At 33.9% G+C, this 19,200-nt stretch overlaps 1 protein-coding gene across 1 annotated transcript; it reads right to left on the bottom strand.

Moving 5' to 3' along the window:
* Positions 1–17,597: 17,597 nt before the first annotated feature.
* Positions 17,598–18,707, bottom strand: LOC149176971 (uncharacterized). Its single transcript, XM_089421624.1, has one exon. It carries the CDS (start codon positions 18,705–18,707, stop codon positions 17,598–17,600), a length of 1,110 nt encoding a protein of 369 aa, XP_089277750.1.
* Positions 18,708–19,200: the final 493 nt, after the last annotated feature.

Below are 19,200 nucleotides of genomic sequence, written 5' to 3' on the forward strand. Positions count from 1 at the left end.
TACCAATAAGCATAATATTAGATTGAGGAGGTAAATGAAGCATGGAGTGACATGAAAAAGAAGATAATAGAATAGTCAATTACATACTGTTACTTATTCTTATGGCCTTAATAGCCAAGAATATTTTTAGAATGTCCATACCTCATACTTACTATAGCGAGTCACCTATTGATATCTATTTGTCGTAGTGAAAATGTAGGAATTAGAATTAATAGTAGAATGAGTACTGATGTAGATATTGTAAGTTATAATACTGGAAGAATTTGTATTTGTCCTGAGATTTCAATTCTCGAGAAAAAGTTGATGCTGAAATTCCATGTTCCTTTAAAAGTTTGTAAAAGACGCACTTATAAAATACCAGAGATGATGTGTTAAACAAAGTTGAACAAAATTGAATAAAATAAAAATGAATTGAAAATGAGATAGATTTGTCTCATCAACCACTCCCCCATGCATAAGGATTTTCATGTTCTTGTGTAAACAAGGCGAGGTATTGAAGACATAATGATTTTTGGTACATTTGAAGCCATAAGAGAACTTTGGAATTATAGAAGGTTAAGAAATATTCCTTCACCAGATTTTTCTTTCGACCATATTCACCAAATTTATGAAAAAAAGTAAGGAGTTTTCCTAAGACTTATGCTATGGGAACATTGCAATTGGTGTGAAAAACGTTTCCACATTCTTAACTAAACTACTATTCTATGGATTTTTGTTGAGCCCAGGAAAATTAATCCTCACTAGTGTTTTAAATTATAATGAGTCTAAGAAACCTAAAGAAGACTCAAACACTATCCTATGGATTTTATCGAGCCCAAGATGGTTGATGCACACCCATATTTTCAATTTTAACAAGTCTAAACAACTTAAAGAAGACTCTAGGAGGGTTCCTTTTCCGTAAATAATCTTCAAACACCAAATAAAGGAATAAAAATATGCTTTGTAGATGCCCTTCTCATAGTTTAATGAGAATAAGAAGGGATAAAGTAAGCTCAACTTTTTATTATATTAACTTTCAAACTAAAATTAAGATAAAAGAGAAGGGTTAAAGATAGGGAGATTACTATCCTTCTTACCATCTCCTTCTCATTCTGTTGAAACATGTCCATACTTTCTGAAAGAATGTAGAGGATATAGTGCCACCAACAATATGTTGATTATTTCTATAGGTGGTCCCTTCTTCTTACTAAAATAATGTTTCTAGAATATACAACATTTATTGAAATTTATTCACTATGATACCCTACTGGTGGAAAAGAAAAATATCCCCTCAAGTGTAGGAATATTTCCATTGTAACCATGTGCATAACAGGTGTAAGAATGCATTCATACTTAGCTTTAGAATATAGTATTAAATGCATACAAGAGTATAAATAATATAGATATATATATATATATATATATATATAGAGAGAGAGAGAGAGAGAGAGAGAGAGAGAGAGAGAGAGAGAGAGGAGGTGTGGAGAGAGAGAGATGTAGGAGGGATGAATACAAGGGGAGAGTGAGAGAGATAAAAAAGGAGGGATATAGGGGGAAGACATAGAGATGGGGGTTCTTTTATAAGTGGAGTGAGAGAGAGGGATATAATCAGGATACATAGGGGAAGAAAGAGAGACAAAGAGATATGGAGAGGAGAAAAAGGAGGGTGAGGGGTGAAGGCAGGGAGAGAGGGATAGGGTAGACAAAGGAGGGAGGGAGGGAGAGGGAGAGAGAGGTAGGGAGAGAGAAAGGAAGATAGAGGGAAAAATAGACAGGGGTTAGAGAGAGAGAGTGGGAAAGCAAGTGAGGAGGGACAGAGAGGGATGAAGGAGGGAGACATACAATGGGGGAAGAGAGAGGGAGAGAGAGAAAAAGAGAGGGATATAAGAGGGAGACATATGAGGGAGGCGGAAGAAAGGTAGGGTAGGTGAGCAAATATGGGAATGGGAAGAGATAAAAAAAGAGGGAGACATCAGGGGAGAGACAAGGGAGACGGATGGGGGGGAGAGAGATGGGAAAGAGAGAGAGAGGGTATAGGGAAAGGGAGAGAGAGATAGAGAGAGAGAGAGAGAGAAATACAAGGCCCAAAGTGAGAGAGAGAAAAGGATAGGGGGAGAGATAGAGAGAGTGGGGGTGTTAGGGAGAGAGAGGGGGGCCTTGGTGAAGGGGAGAGAGATATAGAGGAGGGAGGTGTAAGGAGAGAGAGAGAAAATGTTGAAGGGGGTGGAGGAAAAGGGGGGATATATATATATATACGTGTGTGTGTGTGTGTGTGTGTTGAGAGAGAGAGAGAGGTGTCTTGGGGGGAGGGGGCAGGGGAGAGAGAGGAGGGAGACATATGAAGAGAGAGAGATAGATAAATATGGTGAAATATGGAGAAGAAAATGCATGTGAGAACGTTAATAACACATATGCGTTATTAATTTCAAAAAATAAATTTTGAGAACACATTTTTGAATTATGTGGTGGGTGAGGTGGTCTATTTGGTTTTAGATTCTTATTGATAAACCTCTTGGTTTGGTCTACATAAACCAAAATGCATCCATTTTTACAACATCGTAACTTCAACCGTGGTTTTCTACATACTCTACCTGTTCATTACTAGTGAAACTACACATATTTATACAAATCTGTGTGTGGATTCTAAGTATACTTTTCTTTTGAGATTTTTTTTTGAACTTATATAAAATTTAGAAAAAAACCATAGATTTTTTATTTCCACTATAACATTTGATTGGTTGACTTATTTTAAAATTGGAAAAAAACTTACTAGTAAAAGAAATATGAATATATTAATTCCCCCAATGTGGGCTCTAATGGTCAACCTCATCATCTCAAAGATTCACTATGTTTATTAAATTTAAAAAAATATTTAGTCAACTTTAAAAATTATGGAAAATTAATTCTTTGCAAGGACCCTTTGTTATTTACAACTATTCCAATTTGTTTCAAGAAATTCCATCACTTACATACCAAACCTAAAACCCAACATGAACATACCGATTATGTTTGAGACAAAAAATGAAATACCAATATTGGAAAAACACAACTCTTTTATTTATACCAATTTCTCATAAATAAAAGTTAATATTTAGGAAGACAATTTGATTATTTCAGTCTTGTACAAGATTGATTAAAAAAAATGTACCTTTGTTGTAGGGCCTCTTAGGCCTATGCAAGTCATATATAATAGACTAAGTACATATGAGTTACAAAGGGTAAATGTAAATTGATTGATTGGTCAGATCAGGAACAACCTCTCCCATCACATCTCTTATGTATAAATACATATAAAGACTAATACAAAATTTGTTACAATTCCTACCCAAAACTACATTCTTCTCATTTATATTGTGTAAGTTCTTGTTGTTCATCATGTATTCCATTTTTGTGTGTTGTAAAAGCTCTGAGCCTTAAACACTAGTTCTATTTCTATTGGTACTGAATCCAAGGCTGTAGCATATTAAATGAACATAGTGTGTACCTGCACAAAGAAAGAAATGAAGAGGATAATCTGCGAGTGAAAATCTATTCAAGAAAATGTTAGAGAATGTTGTTGCATGGAAATTTGATTGTGTATGCTATTAAAATAAGTAAACCATCTCTCATGATTTTTTTTCTTAAGATGATGTGCATGAAAGAGCTTGATTATTGATGGATGTTATTGATCGAAGAAAAGTATGCATATCACCTAAGAAAAATTATAAGAAAACTCTCTCTTTATAAATGCATATAAGTCTTTATTCCTATTGAGCATGAACACAACTATCGAAGTTTAAGTTTGAAGAGGAACGCCTACATTTCCTGATTAATTTGTATCTACTACCAGGAAAATCCACTGGAAAAATAAAAAAGAAAGAATTACTATGTGGTTCACACCACAAGATTCTAATAAATAAATTCGATGTTGTGTGAAGATTAAGGAGAATTGATAATTTATGGATATACATTATGGGTCCTTGAGACTGTAGTATCTATGAGTTGTGGTTGAATATCAATTAGTATCTACTCCATTTGGTTAGCCCTCTACTCTTGACCAAATTAGAACCATTGCAATTTCTTCTCCCAAAGAAAGAATTGTTGTGGTGTATTCTTCCACGTGATTTTACCATATTCTGGTTGGCTCATGCATTATATATTTCAGGAGATTAAATAAGTTAATTAACATATATGTTAGAATGATGTGATTAAAAATATCCTTAACGTTCAATATGAGATGAGACTTGACTTGTTGTCATTAGTTTTCTCAAATGTTTGAATTTTTTAAGGTTGAGGATTGTGGTACTTTTTGAGTTGGTATTAGAAATGGATATGTTGAATTCCATATTGGTGGACTTATCCATGTTGATTTCAAATTTAATTCTGACAACCTATGTTGCTATTTATCTACACCAAACTAACTAGGTAACATGTATCTCTACATCTATCGAAAATAAGAAGTTTGGAAAGTTTACCAACACTTGTTGGTTTTAGTGTAACAACCAACCTCTTCAATTACTCTGGATGCTACATGAATGCTTCTTACTCTAGATGAGTCTAAGATGGAGTTTTGAGTGTGAGGGCTTGTTACCTCGCATAAATAGGTATGGGCTTCTTGATGAGACTTAGGGAAATATCAATTATGTCTTGGCCTTGATATTTAAGAATTTTATTGAGCGATGATTTCAAAACCTAGTGTTTATGTCTAGGATGGTTAAGTCAATTCACTATCATTACAGGTCTAAAATGGGCCTCCTAAGAAAGATGTACAACCAGAATAATATTTATAAGAATAAATAGGATTCAAAATGATGATGTCAACCTTGGGGGATGATTCACCATTTTTGGAGTAAAAAACTAAAAAGATTAAAAAATAATAAAATAATAAAACTAATTTTTCAACTTGTATTTTCAACTTATCTCTCTAAGGTTTTACTAAAATTTTGAGCACGAGTGCTCGTTGGATGCGAAAATTATTTCCTCATCCAAGGAGTACCTATGTTGCATACTTTTGATGGACCCCGCTACATGAAAAATGAGAAATACATGAAAAACATTATTGTAATCACATTTTTTCATGTATTTCTCATTTTTCATGTAACAGGGTCCATCAAAATTATGAAATATGGGTTCTCCTTGGATGAGGAATCAAATTCTGCACCCAACGAATGTTGTTTCTCGAAATTTGAGTAAAACCATAGGAAGATAAGTTGAACATATGAGTTGAAAAATTAGTTTTTTCTTTTTTCCCTCTAAAATTTGACGATGTAATCTAATCTTATTTTATTATTTCCACTATTATTTTATAATTTCCTTAGGAGGCCCAATTTATACCTCAAAATTACCCTAATGTTCTTGTTCTTATCAACCAATTTCACATTACGGTTGGTTGCCATGTGTTGAACATTTCATCTTTGATAGTTGGAGTTGACTCAAAAAAGCATATTGTCTTTTCTCTAACAAGTCCTCTTGGAGGGGTCCAACCTAGATGAGTGATGAGGAAGAACATGAAGGCACCCTCAAAGGAAGGAGATGGAAAGGATGACAATTAAGTATAAGAAATATCATTTTCACATTGTAGATCAAAAATAACAGTAGGAATTTATAGTGTGTTTATAGTTGTTGGCCCAAATTTGTCTAATAGAAATGAATGGTTTGGGATAACTATAAACTAGCATATCTTTGGTATGCATTGCACTGAAATCTTTTTATGATCCATTACATTTGTTACAAAAGAGATTAAGTGGAATATCCAAGTTTTATTATTGTCATTAAGGAATTATATTTATTTTTAATCCTTTAAAACAAATAAAAAAAGTTATTTTATGTAATATATCAAATGAAAACTTCGTATATCTTAAAAAAATATCAAAAATAGAAGTATTTACAAATATCACAACCAAATTAATAACAATAGAAAATATTTTCCAAAAACAAAGCATTTAAAATGAGCAGAAACAATTGTTTGACAAAAATAATTACAACTTGTGAGGAGTAAAATAATGCAGACAGGAACTAGACTAAAAAAACTTAACATATACATAAATCACCAAATACACAAGATGATGACAACATAAATTTGAATTGATTGAGGCCCCTTGGTATGAAATTTGTAGAATAGTTCTTGTTTTGTGACACTAGTAAGGAGTAGGTCGGTTAATGTTGGAGGCTTCACTACTTTTTATGCAAGAATGAAGAACTCCTAGGAGTGATAGTCATGTGTTGGACTCATCTATAGAGAGGGAAGAGAGGGCCCCATATTAGGGAGGAGCTACATGGTTGTTCCTAGTTGGATTAGTAGCCTACATAACAGAGAGATTGTAGAGAATGTGAAGAGATGAGATCTACAATAAGTAATCACCTAGCATGTAGAAGCCATAGTGCACCTTGTATATGTGCATCTTCCTATCCAATTGGTGGCTAAGTTTCGTATGCATATTGGTATGCATGGTTGATGTATAGTAAGGATACTTCTATAAAAAATAGAGGTCTAAGACACTGGCGCACCCTTGTTCGAGATGAGCAAGGAATTTAAGGTGGGGGAGATGTTGTAAGGGCTTATTAGGCCAATGTAAGTCATCATACATAATAGACTAAGTAGATATGAGTTAAAAATTATAAATGGAAATTGAATGATTGGTTAAAGCAAATACAACCACTCCAGCCACATCTCTTATGTATAAATAGATATCAAGACTAATACAAACTTGATTGCAATTCCTTCCTGAAATTGTATTCTTCTTTTGTGTATTGTGTATGCTATTTCTATTCATAATGTAGTCTATTATTGTATGTTATGAAGGCCCTACCTTCAACATACCTCCAACAATTATTTTTAGTGATCATATTTTTGTTTTTCTATATTTCCATTGTAACTAACATGTTATAATTGAGTTGCATTATCTTGCACCAACCCTAAATAAGGGATTCTTATTCTATTTCTTGACATTTTTCTTCTTCATAATTTTCAATGGTGTCTTAACCATATTCAAAAGGAAACTCTTCTTAGAAATATTTCCCATCAACTACTTCATTTTCTTCAATGGTCGTTTCTTCCTTTTCTATTGTAGTAAGTAAAGCGTGAAAGGTATCTTTATCCTCTAAAAAATTCAAGCAGTAAATTTTGATAAAATAATCAATGATTTTTTGTATGGAAGCTACACTCCTCAAATCATGATATTTTACCCAATCATTTAATTTGTAAATATAGATATGTTAATTAATATAAGCCTCACATACACATGGACCACCATATTCTTCCTTGGGAGCTTTAAGAATGTCATACCACTAGGGATTGCTACAGATATGTTACCATCAAATTTTAGACAATTATCAAGAAATTATTTATATTTTTTAGTTGGATACATAGGGACCCATTGGATATCAAAAGCCTTGAATATATTCTAAAAATCCTATGGGGCCATTCTTTATCCATATAATCTTTGCATTAGAAAATTGTCGAGTCACCACTTAAGTACACCTAAATGATTTGAGTTGTTCCTATCAAATGAAATTTGAAGAATAGACTTTAGATTTTGAGGATAAGGACTCAACTCCTCTCGTTAAATTGTGACAAAAATATTATAACAAAATATAACAACCTATTGTAAATCCTCACTATGTGATCTAGGTAATGTGCAACATTGAGGAGTGCCACCACTATCATCTTAATAATTAATCCCATATACTTAGTGAAGGATATTATCAAACAAAAGGGATACCTCCATGGTATGGTTTAGGGATCAAGTCACACAAGGAACTTAAGCCAAGTGTCCCCTAAGGATCCTACAATGTAAATCAACTAGATAAAAGTATAACACTTAGGGTTTGAGGTTGATGAAGGAGAAAATTTTAGATTAGGGTTCAAGGAAGCTATGGGTCAACATAAAGGCTATAGTTGGTGTAACGAGTCTCAAAATAGGTTTCTCAAACACACCAAATCATGAAAATATTTAAGGTTTCTATAAACCAAGGTTTTACAGAAACAAAATATATCAAAACAATAATCTGTAATAGCAACAAATTTAGTTGTGAAAGCTATGAATAAGCTATGTTATATAAAGGCTAACTCACATAGGAAGCTAGAAATACAACTACATTTTTTTTTTATGGTTAATGAAGTAAATGAAATCAAATAAAACCTTGACGTAAAATAGATACAATAACTAAAAAATGTAGGAAAAGCTTCACTTTTCCTTCTCTAATGCAATTTTACACAATATCTATCATTTTGGAAAAACATCCATGAACCATTAAAAATTGAACATAAAATATTTTGTTGTAATTTAACTTTAGTTTACCATCAAATAGAAATATATATATACAAGAGAGATGGAATAATGTATTCTAAATCTAAGGCATATAATTCTAGGATACAAACAATTCTGGGGTTTCCTTGGAGTGATATTAAATCCAAATGAGTTGGCAAATATAAAATAATTTACCCTAGGGTTTGGGATTTAGGTTCTTAATTTTTGTTATTATTAAGGGAAAGAAAAAATTATTATTTTTTTCAAATACTTGAAAGAAGGGTTTATCTCAGTAAGGGACAATGAAGAAAATACCAAATAAATTAGCATAGCACAAAAAAATTCATCTATGGTACATAACACCAAGATAAATAAAATAACTTCAACATGCAACATCGAATGTCCACCATGAGAATCCATGAAAGGAGATCACATCACATACAATTCCACCCAAAATAATTCACTAAACTAGGCCTCCATACTACACAAGAGAGATGAATTACTAATAAAGAGAATGTAACATCCAAGTGTGGCAATGAATCTAAGAGACAAATAACTCCGCTATTTATATTAGGGTAACCAAGAAATTTATCCCTAATTTAGGATAAAGCTCATAAATAAGTGAAATCCATGATACAAAGTGGACAGGTCATCGACATAACCCCTAAAGATAGCTAGAATAATGAAATAACAACAGAAGCCTCAAAATCCCACATGTGTGAGAAATATACCCTCCAAATGGTGACATCATCTCCAAAGCCATGCCTCTTCAAAACGAGGTGCAAAATATGACTCAAAATTCATGTCTCATATTAGAAGTCATGTATCTCCATCTCCCAAAAGGTGTCTCATTACTAAAATAGTTCTCTAAAGCCCCAATTTCACCTTCCAAAAGGAATAAATCATCGCAATATTTATCACATGGGTGATTTCATCGAGCTAGGGTATGACATCATAATAGTAGAAGGTGCAACACCCCCTCGAAAGGTGTCCTAAAAAAATGATCCTCTAGAGAGGAAGAACTTCCATCAATAAGGTGGAATGCTATTATATGGATGCCTTATCATCTCATGGTACACTTATTCTAAAAGCAACATCTAAGCCTAGAAATATTGTCCAAGATGATAAGGCTATGGAAGGGTCATTTAGGGAATCTTGGTTGAACCTGGAAGAATCATCTAGCACATACTAAAGAAATTAATTGAGATCAAAATTATGGTACAAGAACCATAAGAGCATAAAGGTATCACCTTGAAATTCCTTACTAGCTTATCAATGTATAAATGTTACTCATACTTAGGTATGGAGGCCAAATTATTATCACATGACCCTATTAGGCGCTTTGAACCCTAAGGGAGGAACATTTCCAAGGCTAACCCTTTCAAATGATAGGTGAAAGTGATAGGTGATATGGCCTAGGTTTTACTTCACAAACATGTCATAGTCTTATACTAGGTTGTGTAAAACTATCATCCATGAGCACTTCTATATAGGGAATGCTCAACTTCTTGAGTTACCTTCCCTTTTGTCTATTTTTCCAAGGCTATTTACTTTCCTTTTTCTTTATTGGTTTGGATTATTCAACAAGATTAATTGACTATCATGTAGTAATGATAAATTCCCCCATTAAGGATAGTTGATTTATCACTTCATTGGGGTTGGGATGTTCTTTGAGCATTCATTTTACTTTGATAGGCATGCTATATAAGGATAATATTGAGTACAATTGGTTATATAAGAGGGGGTATAAATTAAGCTATAGTGAGATTTTTATTTCTTTACATCCCTCAACATTCTTTTTCATTTGGATATTTGTCTTATGATTTTTATTTTCTTATAGTTGCATCAACCCAAGGTATTTCCAACATCTTCTTCTCAAAAGACAAGGCCATCAGGGAACCAATATAAGCAATTGATAACAACCAATCAAAAGATGGGATAACATAATAAGGGATTTGATGACAAGTGTTAAGTATGACAATCATGAAATGCAAACACCCTGAGCTACTATTTTTGCCTCTCCTAGATGGTGGAAGAAAGACCTTAAAGAAGGTGACACTAAACTAGGAGCACATGATTATCAAAAATGTGAAATAAGAGAAAAATTATATAACCAAAGTGGTGGATAATCCAATTTCAATTCATAATCCATATTAGAATGCCTTTAAACATTAATGAAAGAACTTTCATGCAAGAATAGTTCATGTACCTCATAATGGATAAGTGCACCTTCATCACCTGAGTATGATAGAAAAATGAATGAACTAATTGAATAATGGGTGAGAGGAATCTAAGGTTGGTTATCTACCAATCATAGTAGGGGCTTCTCGCTAGCAAGTTGCATCATAGTAAAAAAACTTTCTCCCAGGGAATCCATGTATGTGGATGGGTAACAATGTACAAGAAAACATATATTGAGGTGAAAAAACAAGTAAAAGTTTTTTTTATAATATTTTGACTCTTCTATATATTTTAAATTATTTCTTATCCTTCATCAATTAATTTTTATCCTTTATACTTTAATGCATCCCAAAATCTTTGAAATGTTATCCTCTCCCACCGAGCTTTAGAAGAAATTTGAGTTTAGATGGAAAAAGGGATTGTGTACAACAAATATATGCCCATTTGGTTTTAAGTTTTTTTTTTAAATGTTCATACAAATATTGAATCTAAACTGTACACATAGATTTTCCCATTTCATGTTTATATTTTTGGATTGAATTCTACACATATTTCTCTACTATTCTAATCCATATTTTTTTCCTTATATTTATTATTTTTTCCATATACAAATGACAATTCTTCACATACTTATGATCTCTCACACTTATAAAGAATGCTTCCACATACTTGTCATCTCACATACATACCTACATACATATATAACATGATCCTATAATTATTAATATATACATTGTTTAACAAGTTGTAACAATCTTTTTGGTATCGTAGGATTTAATTATTTTATTGTTCTTTGTACATGAGTATTTAAATAGTTAATGAAAATCAAATTTATATAATGAATAATTTCATATTATACAATTTTTTTAAATAAGATAAAAAAAAATTGCTTATGAGTAAAAAATTAAGTTTCGACTAAGAGTACTATATAGTCTCCTGAATAAAATTAAGGCTAGATGTTATTAAAAAATTATTATTCTACTAAAAATAGCTTTAACAATGACCACAAGAGATACTAGATCTCTTGACTTTCTTATTTATACTATCTAGGCTAAAATCACTATCAAGTCCAAAAGTAACACTTAAAATTGGTTATAAATAAATTAACAACTCAAAACATGATTTTCCTTGGATGAACCCATATTTTAGTTAAGAGTCTACTTAAATAAATTAAAACTTCAAAATATAATTTACCTTAAACATAGATATGAGTCAACCCACATTTAACATTACATTTATTATCATGATCCACAATTATGATTAACTTTACAACATTAAAAATAAAATAAACATTATAAAATAAATTTGATCAAACCTTATATAATTACTAATTTCAAGTAATAAAAAAATATTAATGAGTTGTTATGGAGAATGGATGGTTCTCTTATATAATTAGTAATATTATAAAAAAAATATTAATAGGTTATTTTTGAATGATTTTTTTTTAATTTGTTTGATAACGAATGACATAATTTTAAGTAATAAAAAATAATTGGTTGTTTTTATTTATATTAATGAATTATAAGTAACTCATTTTTGATATAAGATGTGGAATATTAAAATTGGTTAAGAATTAGTTTTTTTTTGGATGTAAGGAAATAAGTTAGGGAGACATATGATAAGAGTGAAACATGCTCTCTTAGGAACTATTAGTAAGAATGAACCTTGCTCTCTTCTTAACTTTTCTAAATTGAATAATGCCAACCTGCATTTGTAAATAGCAGCTAAAATTAGTTATCCCTATTATTAATTTGATAATTTGATAACTAAATTAACAGCAAATATTAATTGTCCCTGACAACTGAATTATTATAAAATTTCTCCCCATTCAAACTATTATTTCCCAATTGAATTTCCTAATAAAACTATAATATTGATGACATAGTACCATTCACAAGGAAGTATAATTCAAGCCGTCGGTGGGCAAACAATCGCAAACGACAAGGAAAAATAAATAAATTGGAACTCAAGCGAATATACAGCGAGAGTAATAATTAGCATATAACGGCTACAGTCAGATCAGAAGCATAGAACAGCTGCAGCAAGGGTTTATTTGCTTTGACTATGGAATCTGTTGAATTAGGGTTTGCGAGAAGGACTATGACATCAAAAGTTGCTCTTAGTGAACGAATGTCGATATTACTGCCATTTGCATCTGTTTTGGACATGTAAGTATTGCAACTTGAACATGACAACTAACATTCCATCATGACTTTGCTGAGATTCTACAATGACTCTATATTTCTATTGCAGAATGAACGCGCTGATTCTCACTTATTATGCTTTTTGTGAGAATTTTGTCAATGCTTTGTTTCGGTAAGTATGTATAAATTTAATTTTTATAGTAGGTCTTTAGGTAATTTTGGAAGAGTATATTTTTATCATGTTTAGTTTATTATTTAGATTAAATGGAGAATTGAATGGATGATTTCATATTAAAAAGCGCTTAATATAACATTCTATTACCGTTGTTATATTACCGTTTATCAAATACCCGGTCTAAAATCCTTACAGTAATTTTAAATCATAGATACCATACGGAATCGGAATAAAAAATTTGAAAATTCGTTAATTCTATTCAAGTAGCTAATATTTGAATAAAATTCTGTACGGTCCGTGTATGTATTTGTTCATTGGGACACCTTGCTGAAGAAAACAATATTTACAATGTTTTCTATGGAGTTAAAAAGGAGAAGAACCGTGTTCAATAGTGCTGGGTTAGGCTGGTAGGAGGCTAAATGATAGATATGCTTGCGTTTGCTTTAGTCTTATTTTTAGTTTCAGTTTTTTTAAAAATATAATTTTACATTGAATACTAATGTGATTATTTTTTGAGCATATATAAATAACTGCTATCCAAAAGAAAAAGAAATAGAAATAATCGTCAAAGGAAAAAAATATTTTCAATTTTATTATTGATTTCGAAAGCCAAGAAAATAGAGACAGAGCATTTGTAAAGTAGATTCTGATTTATTTTTTAAATATATTTAGAATGTGTATCTATTTATTAGGTGAAAACTTTGTATAATTTTTTTTTTGAAATTAAGTAATAAGGTTAGATTTAAATTTTGAAAACGTGGTCTTGGAACTGGAAAGAGAAACTGTTTTGTTTTTTTTGTTTCTTGAAAGCCATTAAAATTGGTATATTATTTAGAACTATTTAAAAGTTTAAAATTAAATAGGAAAAATATTTACAGAAAAGGGGAAATATATATATATATATATATATATATCACTCTACGATTAATTCTTTTTTCAGAATTAAAATTTTTTCATCCTAATTTTTATAGTATCTTATTAAGTAACTATGGTTTAAATGTTAAAACTTTTGCTTTTTAATTTTTTTCGAACTTCTTGTTACGGACGCCAAAGAGTTCGGATAAGAAGTCTGGTTGGCGAGGCAAGTTTAGGGGGAACCATTATCTGCGTTGGTGGGGCCATTCTCGTGACATTATGCAAAGACGCAAGCTCAGATGATAATCAATCAGTCTCTGGCATTTTAATGAAAGGCTCCCTGTTGTTGGGGGCCATTTTTTTAGGATTTATTTTGCGGCGTGCCGGGCCTCCACAACTGCGAAATTCTAGGCGAGCATATAAAAAATACTTTTAACATAATATTTATGGCGAAAAATGTTTTAACATAATATTTTTTATCATTTAGATTCAATCAATTTTTTTATAGAAAATTAAACCAATGACTTTATATCAAAAAATACTTTAACATAAAATACTTTAACACAATATTTGTGGTATATCCCAATCCATCGTCCACAATCCTCGTAGTAATTTAAATGTTAACCTTTTTGTTTTTCAATTTTTTTTCCTCGTAGTAATTTAAATGTTAACCTTTTTGTTTTTCAATTTTTTTTGAACTTCTTGTTACAGACGGGAAAGAGTTCGCATAAGAAGTCTGGTTGGCGAGGCATATTTAGTGGGAACCATTATCTGCGATGGTGGGGCCATGCTCGTGACATTATGCAATGAAATAACAATAAATCTGTGGTGACATTATGCAATGAAATAACAATAAATCTGTGGTCAGCCAAAGACAACGCAAGCTCAGATGATAATCAATCTGTCTCTGGCATTTTAATGAAAGGCTCCCTGTTGTTGGGGGCCATTTTTTTAGGATTTATTTTGCACCGTGCCGGGCCTCCGCAACTGCGAAATTCTACGCGAGCATATGCATAGACAGATTGATTATCACCTGAGCTTCCGTTCTTTGCAGGATGAACGCGTCAATTCTCACTTATTTTGCTTTCTGTGAGAATTTTGTCAACGCTTTGTTTCCATAAGTTATTTATTTTGCCAACGTTTTGTTTCGCATAAATTTATTTTTTATAGTAGGTTTTTAAGAAAGTTTGGAAAGAGTAAATTTTTATTATTCAAATTTCAAATTAGATGGAGAATTGAACCTGTAATTTCATATAAAAAAATGTTTTAATATAATATCTTTTTTTTTCAGAGAGAAAAAAATTTATGATTTATATTAAGAGAATATAAAAGTCGAGATACATGAGAAGACAAAATGCCTTAGGCGCAGATATTCAGAAATCAGATACTGTCATAGGATCATAGGATCAAAACCGCATGGATGTCAAGAAAGATCAAAACATTGAGCTCATAGTGCCACAAGATCTCCAGGGGAGATATCCAACAAAAGCAAGATATAAAAAGATCTGGATACAACAATAATGCCACATGAGAAGGAAACATATGATGCCAGGACAAATATTAATCCACAGGAGGCATATAGCCCGAAATTTTGATCAAGATGGAGTCAAGGGGCAAACAGGAATTCTGGAAGATGTGTTCATTCCTCCACTTCCAAAGGAACCAGCAAGTAATAACGAAAAGAGAACGCCAGGAGGGGCGTTGCGCGCTCCACCACATGAAACCATCCTGAACAGAAGGAAAAACCCGGTGAGTAAAACCATAATTTAAGGACAGATCATACCAGATTGAAGATGTTGCGCCACATTGGAAGAACATGTGTAGATTGGATTCAGCATCGATGAGACACATTTGACATCGACCCGGACCCTGCCAACCTTTTCTTTGGAGAACCTCCCAGGAGAGATTTCTGTTAGAGAAGAGAATCATCTTAAGCGGAAAGGAAGCTTTCCAAAAATTGAAAGGAAAGGAGGGAGAGGAAGGGAGACGGCCAGAAGAGAGAGCAGCATATAAATCTTTAACAGTAATTAAATGAGAGGGCTTCTCAAGGGACCAAATGAGTTTATCGGATGAACCCGATTGCAAGATTCCTTTGCTTGTGAAACTGTTGACAGCCGATTCCCATAAGGGGCGAAGAGGGAGGGGAATGGATAAATCATCTCCATTCTTCCAAACAGGGTTCTGTGAGATCCATGAATTTATAAGCTTATTCCACGTAAAAAGACCTTTTGAAAGAAAGAAGAGGAGCAAGTCAGGAGAGATCATCGATTCCAGCTTGAGCAGCGTTGGGTCAAGTCCAATGTAAACACAGGAACCAGAAGAAAGAGTCCATCTTAAGTTTCCCAAGAAGAAGGATTGAATCTTTCTGAAGCTTTTCCATATGGAGGAACCTGACCTGATTCCCAACGATTTCCTTCTGAACCAGTAGACCATACTCCGCCCTTTGAGATATTTTTGATTTATGATGTTACTCCACAGGCTCTTGCCATATATACCTCTAATAAGAGATTTGCATAGAAGGGCTTTTCCAAAGGAATTCATGTGCAGAAGGCCCCAGCCACCCATCTTCTTCGGCCTTGTAATTAAATCCATCTTAGCTAAATGAATCTTGGACTGATGAGATCGACCGCCCCATAAGAAGTTTGCTGCCAAAGAAGTCATCTTTTTTGAGATAGATAAAGGAAGAAGGAAGAGATGGGCCCAATAAACTGCCATTTGTGAGAGAACAACTTGCACCAAAATTAGTCTGCCCGCCAGGGATAAAAAACGCATCTCCCATCTAGAAATTTTGTTGTAAAAACGATCAATCAGCCACTGCCAGTCTCGGATGCGATATCCTTTTGCTTTTAAATGGAAGCCCAGATAAGTAAATCCATCCTTTATCAAAGCATTGTTTGTGCCAAACAGCGCTGCAATCCATTGAGCTAGGGCAGGATTTGTTCCATTATGATATAGCGTGGATTTGTCCTTGTTTATAATCAAGCCTGTTGCAGATCAAAATTTGTGGAAGATCACATTGAGATAGACCCAAGATGATTTGCATAACATCGCAAAGATGAGAATATCATCTGCAAAGAGATTGTGAGAGAGAGATATATCCTTGCACATTTTAACCGGCCTACATCTTCCTTCAGACACAGCCCTGTTAATCTGAGAGCTGAGAGAATTCATCACTAGGATGAAGAGAAGAGGGGAGAGAGGGCATCCTTGGCAAAGACCCCTCTCTGCTTTGAAGAAGGATGAAGCGATACCGTTGATGATGACTGAAAAATTGGCATTTTCAACACACGCCTTAATCCAGTTAATTCCTTGCGACCTTAAACCAATTTTTGCTAGAAGAATTCTGAGGAAGCCCCAATCAACACAATCGAATGCCTTTTTGAGGTCTATTTTTAGAGCAGCAACATCGATATTTTTGGAATTAATTGTGAATAGGCATTCCTGGGTCATAGCAACCGCATCCAGGATAAGTCTGTCTTTTAAAAAAGCATGTTGTTCCTTTGATATAAAGGAATTTAGGACAACCTTCATTTTGTCAGCAATTATCTTAGAGATGATTTTATAGAGAGAATTGCATAAAGCAATCGCCCTGTAATCCAAGAAGGATGACGATTTGTCTTTTTTGGGGATAAGGGCTAGAAAAGTGGCAGATAATGCATTGTTGATATTCCCAGAGATGCGAGAGGATTCCACCATGCATAGCATGTCATTCTTGAACAGCTCATAGAAATGAGAGAAGAATTCTATCGGCCAACCATCTGGCCCCGGACTTTTTTCCCTTTTAAACTTTTTGATTGTCTCAAGCAATTCCTCCTCCGTTATAGGCTTGAAGAATTCTTCATTTGCCCTCTCGTCAAACATAACAGGCAGCAAATCCACTGCCCACATGATGTCACTTGCTTCACATCTCTGCCTTTTATATTGATTTTGAAAGAATCTTGTAGCCTCCACCGAGATTTCCTGTTGGGAGTAGAGAAAGCCGCCCTTTCCATCTTCAATTTTCCATATGGAATTCCTCACTCTTCGAGCATTTGCCTAATTGTGAAAAAACTTTGTGTTTCGGTCACCCTCCCTGAGCCATGTCGCCCTGCTTTTTAGCCTCCATATTGCTTCCTCTTTTTGCAGAAGCTCTTTCTTCTTTTTTTCCAAGGATCTGATGAGGGTTTTTTGTTCGAAAGACAGGCCATTATAATATATCAAATTGGAGAGAAAGCATATTTGTTTTTTAATATCCAGGAGCTCCTGCTTGTCATTCTTCCGCTTTTTTATTTGCCAATATTTTGCATCTTTTCTTAACAGCTGGACTTTTTCCTGAAAAGTGAGAAGAATGGCTTCTTCGGATTGATTTATGTCCCTCCAAATTTTTGAAATGAGTTCATTGAAGGATTTGTCCTCAAGATGAGAATTGATGAATTTGAAGGGATAGCCCTTCCTTTGCATCATATCTTTCCATTCCAAATAGATAGGTTTGTGGTCCGATGAGAAATCATTTCCAGTTCTGGCTATCGGCATTCCCCATTTCTCAATGATGCTGGCACTTAGAATAAAACGATCGATTCTCTTTGCTATGAAGGCTGACCCAAGCCTGCCATTGTCCCATGTTGGAACCATTTTCTCAGGGATGATATCAACTAAATCTCTCTTCAATAACTCCTGGCGCATTTTATCTGCCAAGCGATCTTTCCTCCTACATTGGCCCCAACATTCCTCAGAGTTAAGGGTCAAATTTAGATCACCTGCAATTAGTAAGGACTCAATGTCTAAGATTTCAGAGTTAAACAAATTGGTCCAAAAAGGGAGCCTGTTCTTATAGGGCGCATAAATATTCAAAATGTTGAGAATCTGAGGCCTTCCTCTGATTGAGGCCGAGATGAGAATTCCTGCACAGCATTTGAAAGCCTTTGCTCTGACTCTAAGCGGATCCCACAATACGACCAGACCTCCAGACAAACCTTCAGCTTCAGTAGCTGCCATGTGCCAAGACGGAAACATTTTTCTGAAGAAAGCCAGGGACACTGAACTTGGGTGCATTGTTTCCTGAATGAATATAATATAGGGATGAGCAGAGAAGAGGATCTCTTTTAGCGCCAAAAATTTAGGGGCGGCACCTAATCCCCTGATGTTGAAAGATATCAAGAAGGTCATTTTGAAGGCTGGCCAGCCGAGCATGCTCTAAGAGGCTGAGAAACAGATGGTTCCATGATTGGGACATCCACAAGGGACAAATTGGTGACCCCCAAATCGGTGGCAATCGATCTGCCTCTGAAATGACGGCTGCCCCCTTTATGCTTTTTTCTGACAGTGATATTTTTGGCAGAATTGGGGCTAATGATTGGAAAAGAAGGCTTATGGATAGTTAATGGTTCAAGGATGGGAGGGTTCCGCTGGAGAAGAAGATCGATATCACTATCAAATCTGTTCATCGGAGATTCAGATGGGGAGTTGAAAGGCGTCGGAGATATCATGGGTTCTTTTCCTTTTTGAATAACAGTGGAAGATCTATTGGGAGATCTGTTGGGAGAGGGCGATGAAGAAGAGATTTGAATAGGATGTGATCCTACAACAAAATCCGCTCTGTTCATGACTGGCGGAGAAGGCACCGCAGCCTCCTCATGCTGCTCCGGGATGGGAGGACTTT

Source organism: Pinus tabuliformis, chromosome 4_1 (assembly GCF_031772625.1).
Source record: "Pinus tabuliformis cultivar Carrire ecotype Pingquan chromosome 4_1, CPIR1, whole genome shotgun sequence".
NCBI lineage: Eukaryota > Viridiplantae > Streptophyta > Pinopsida > Pinales > Pinaceae > Pinus > Pinus tabuliformis.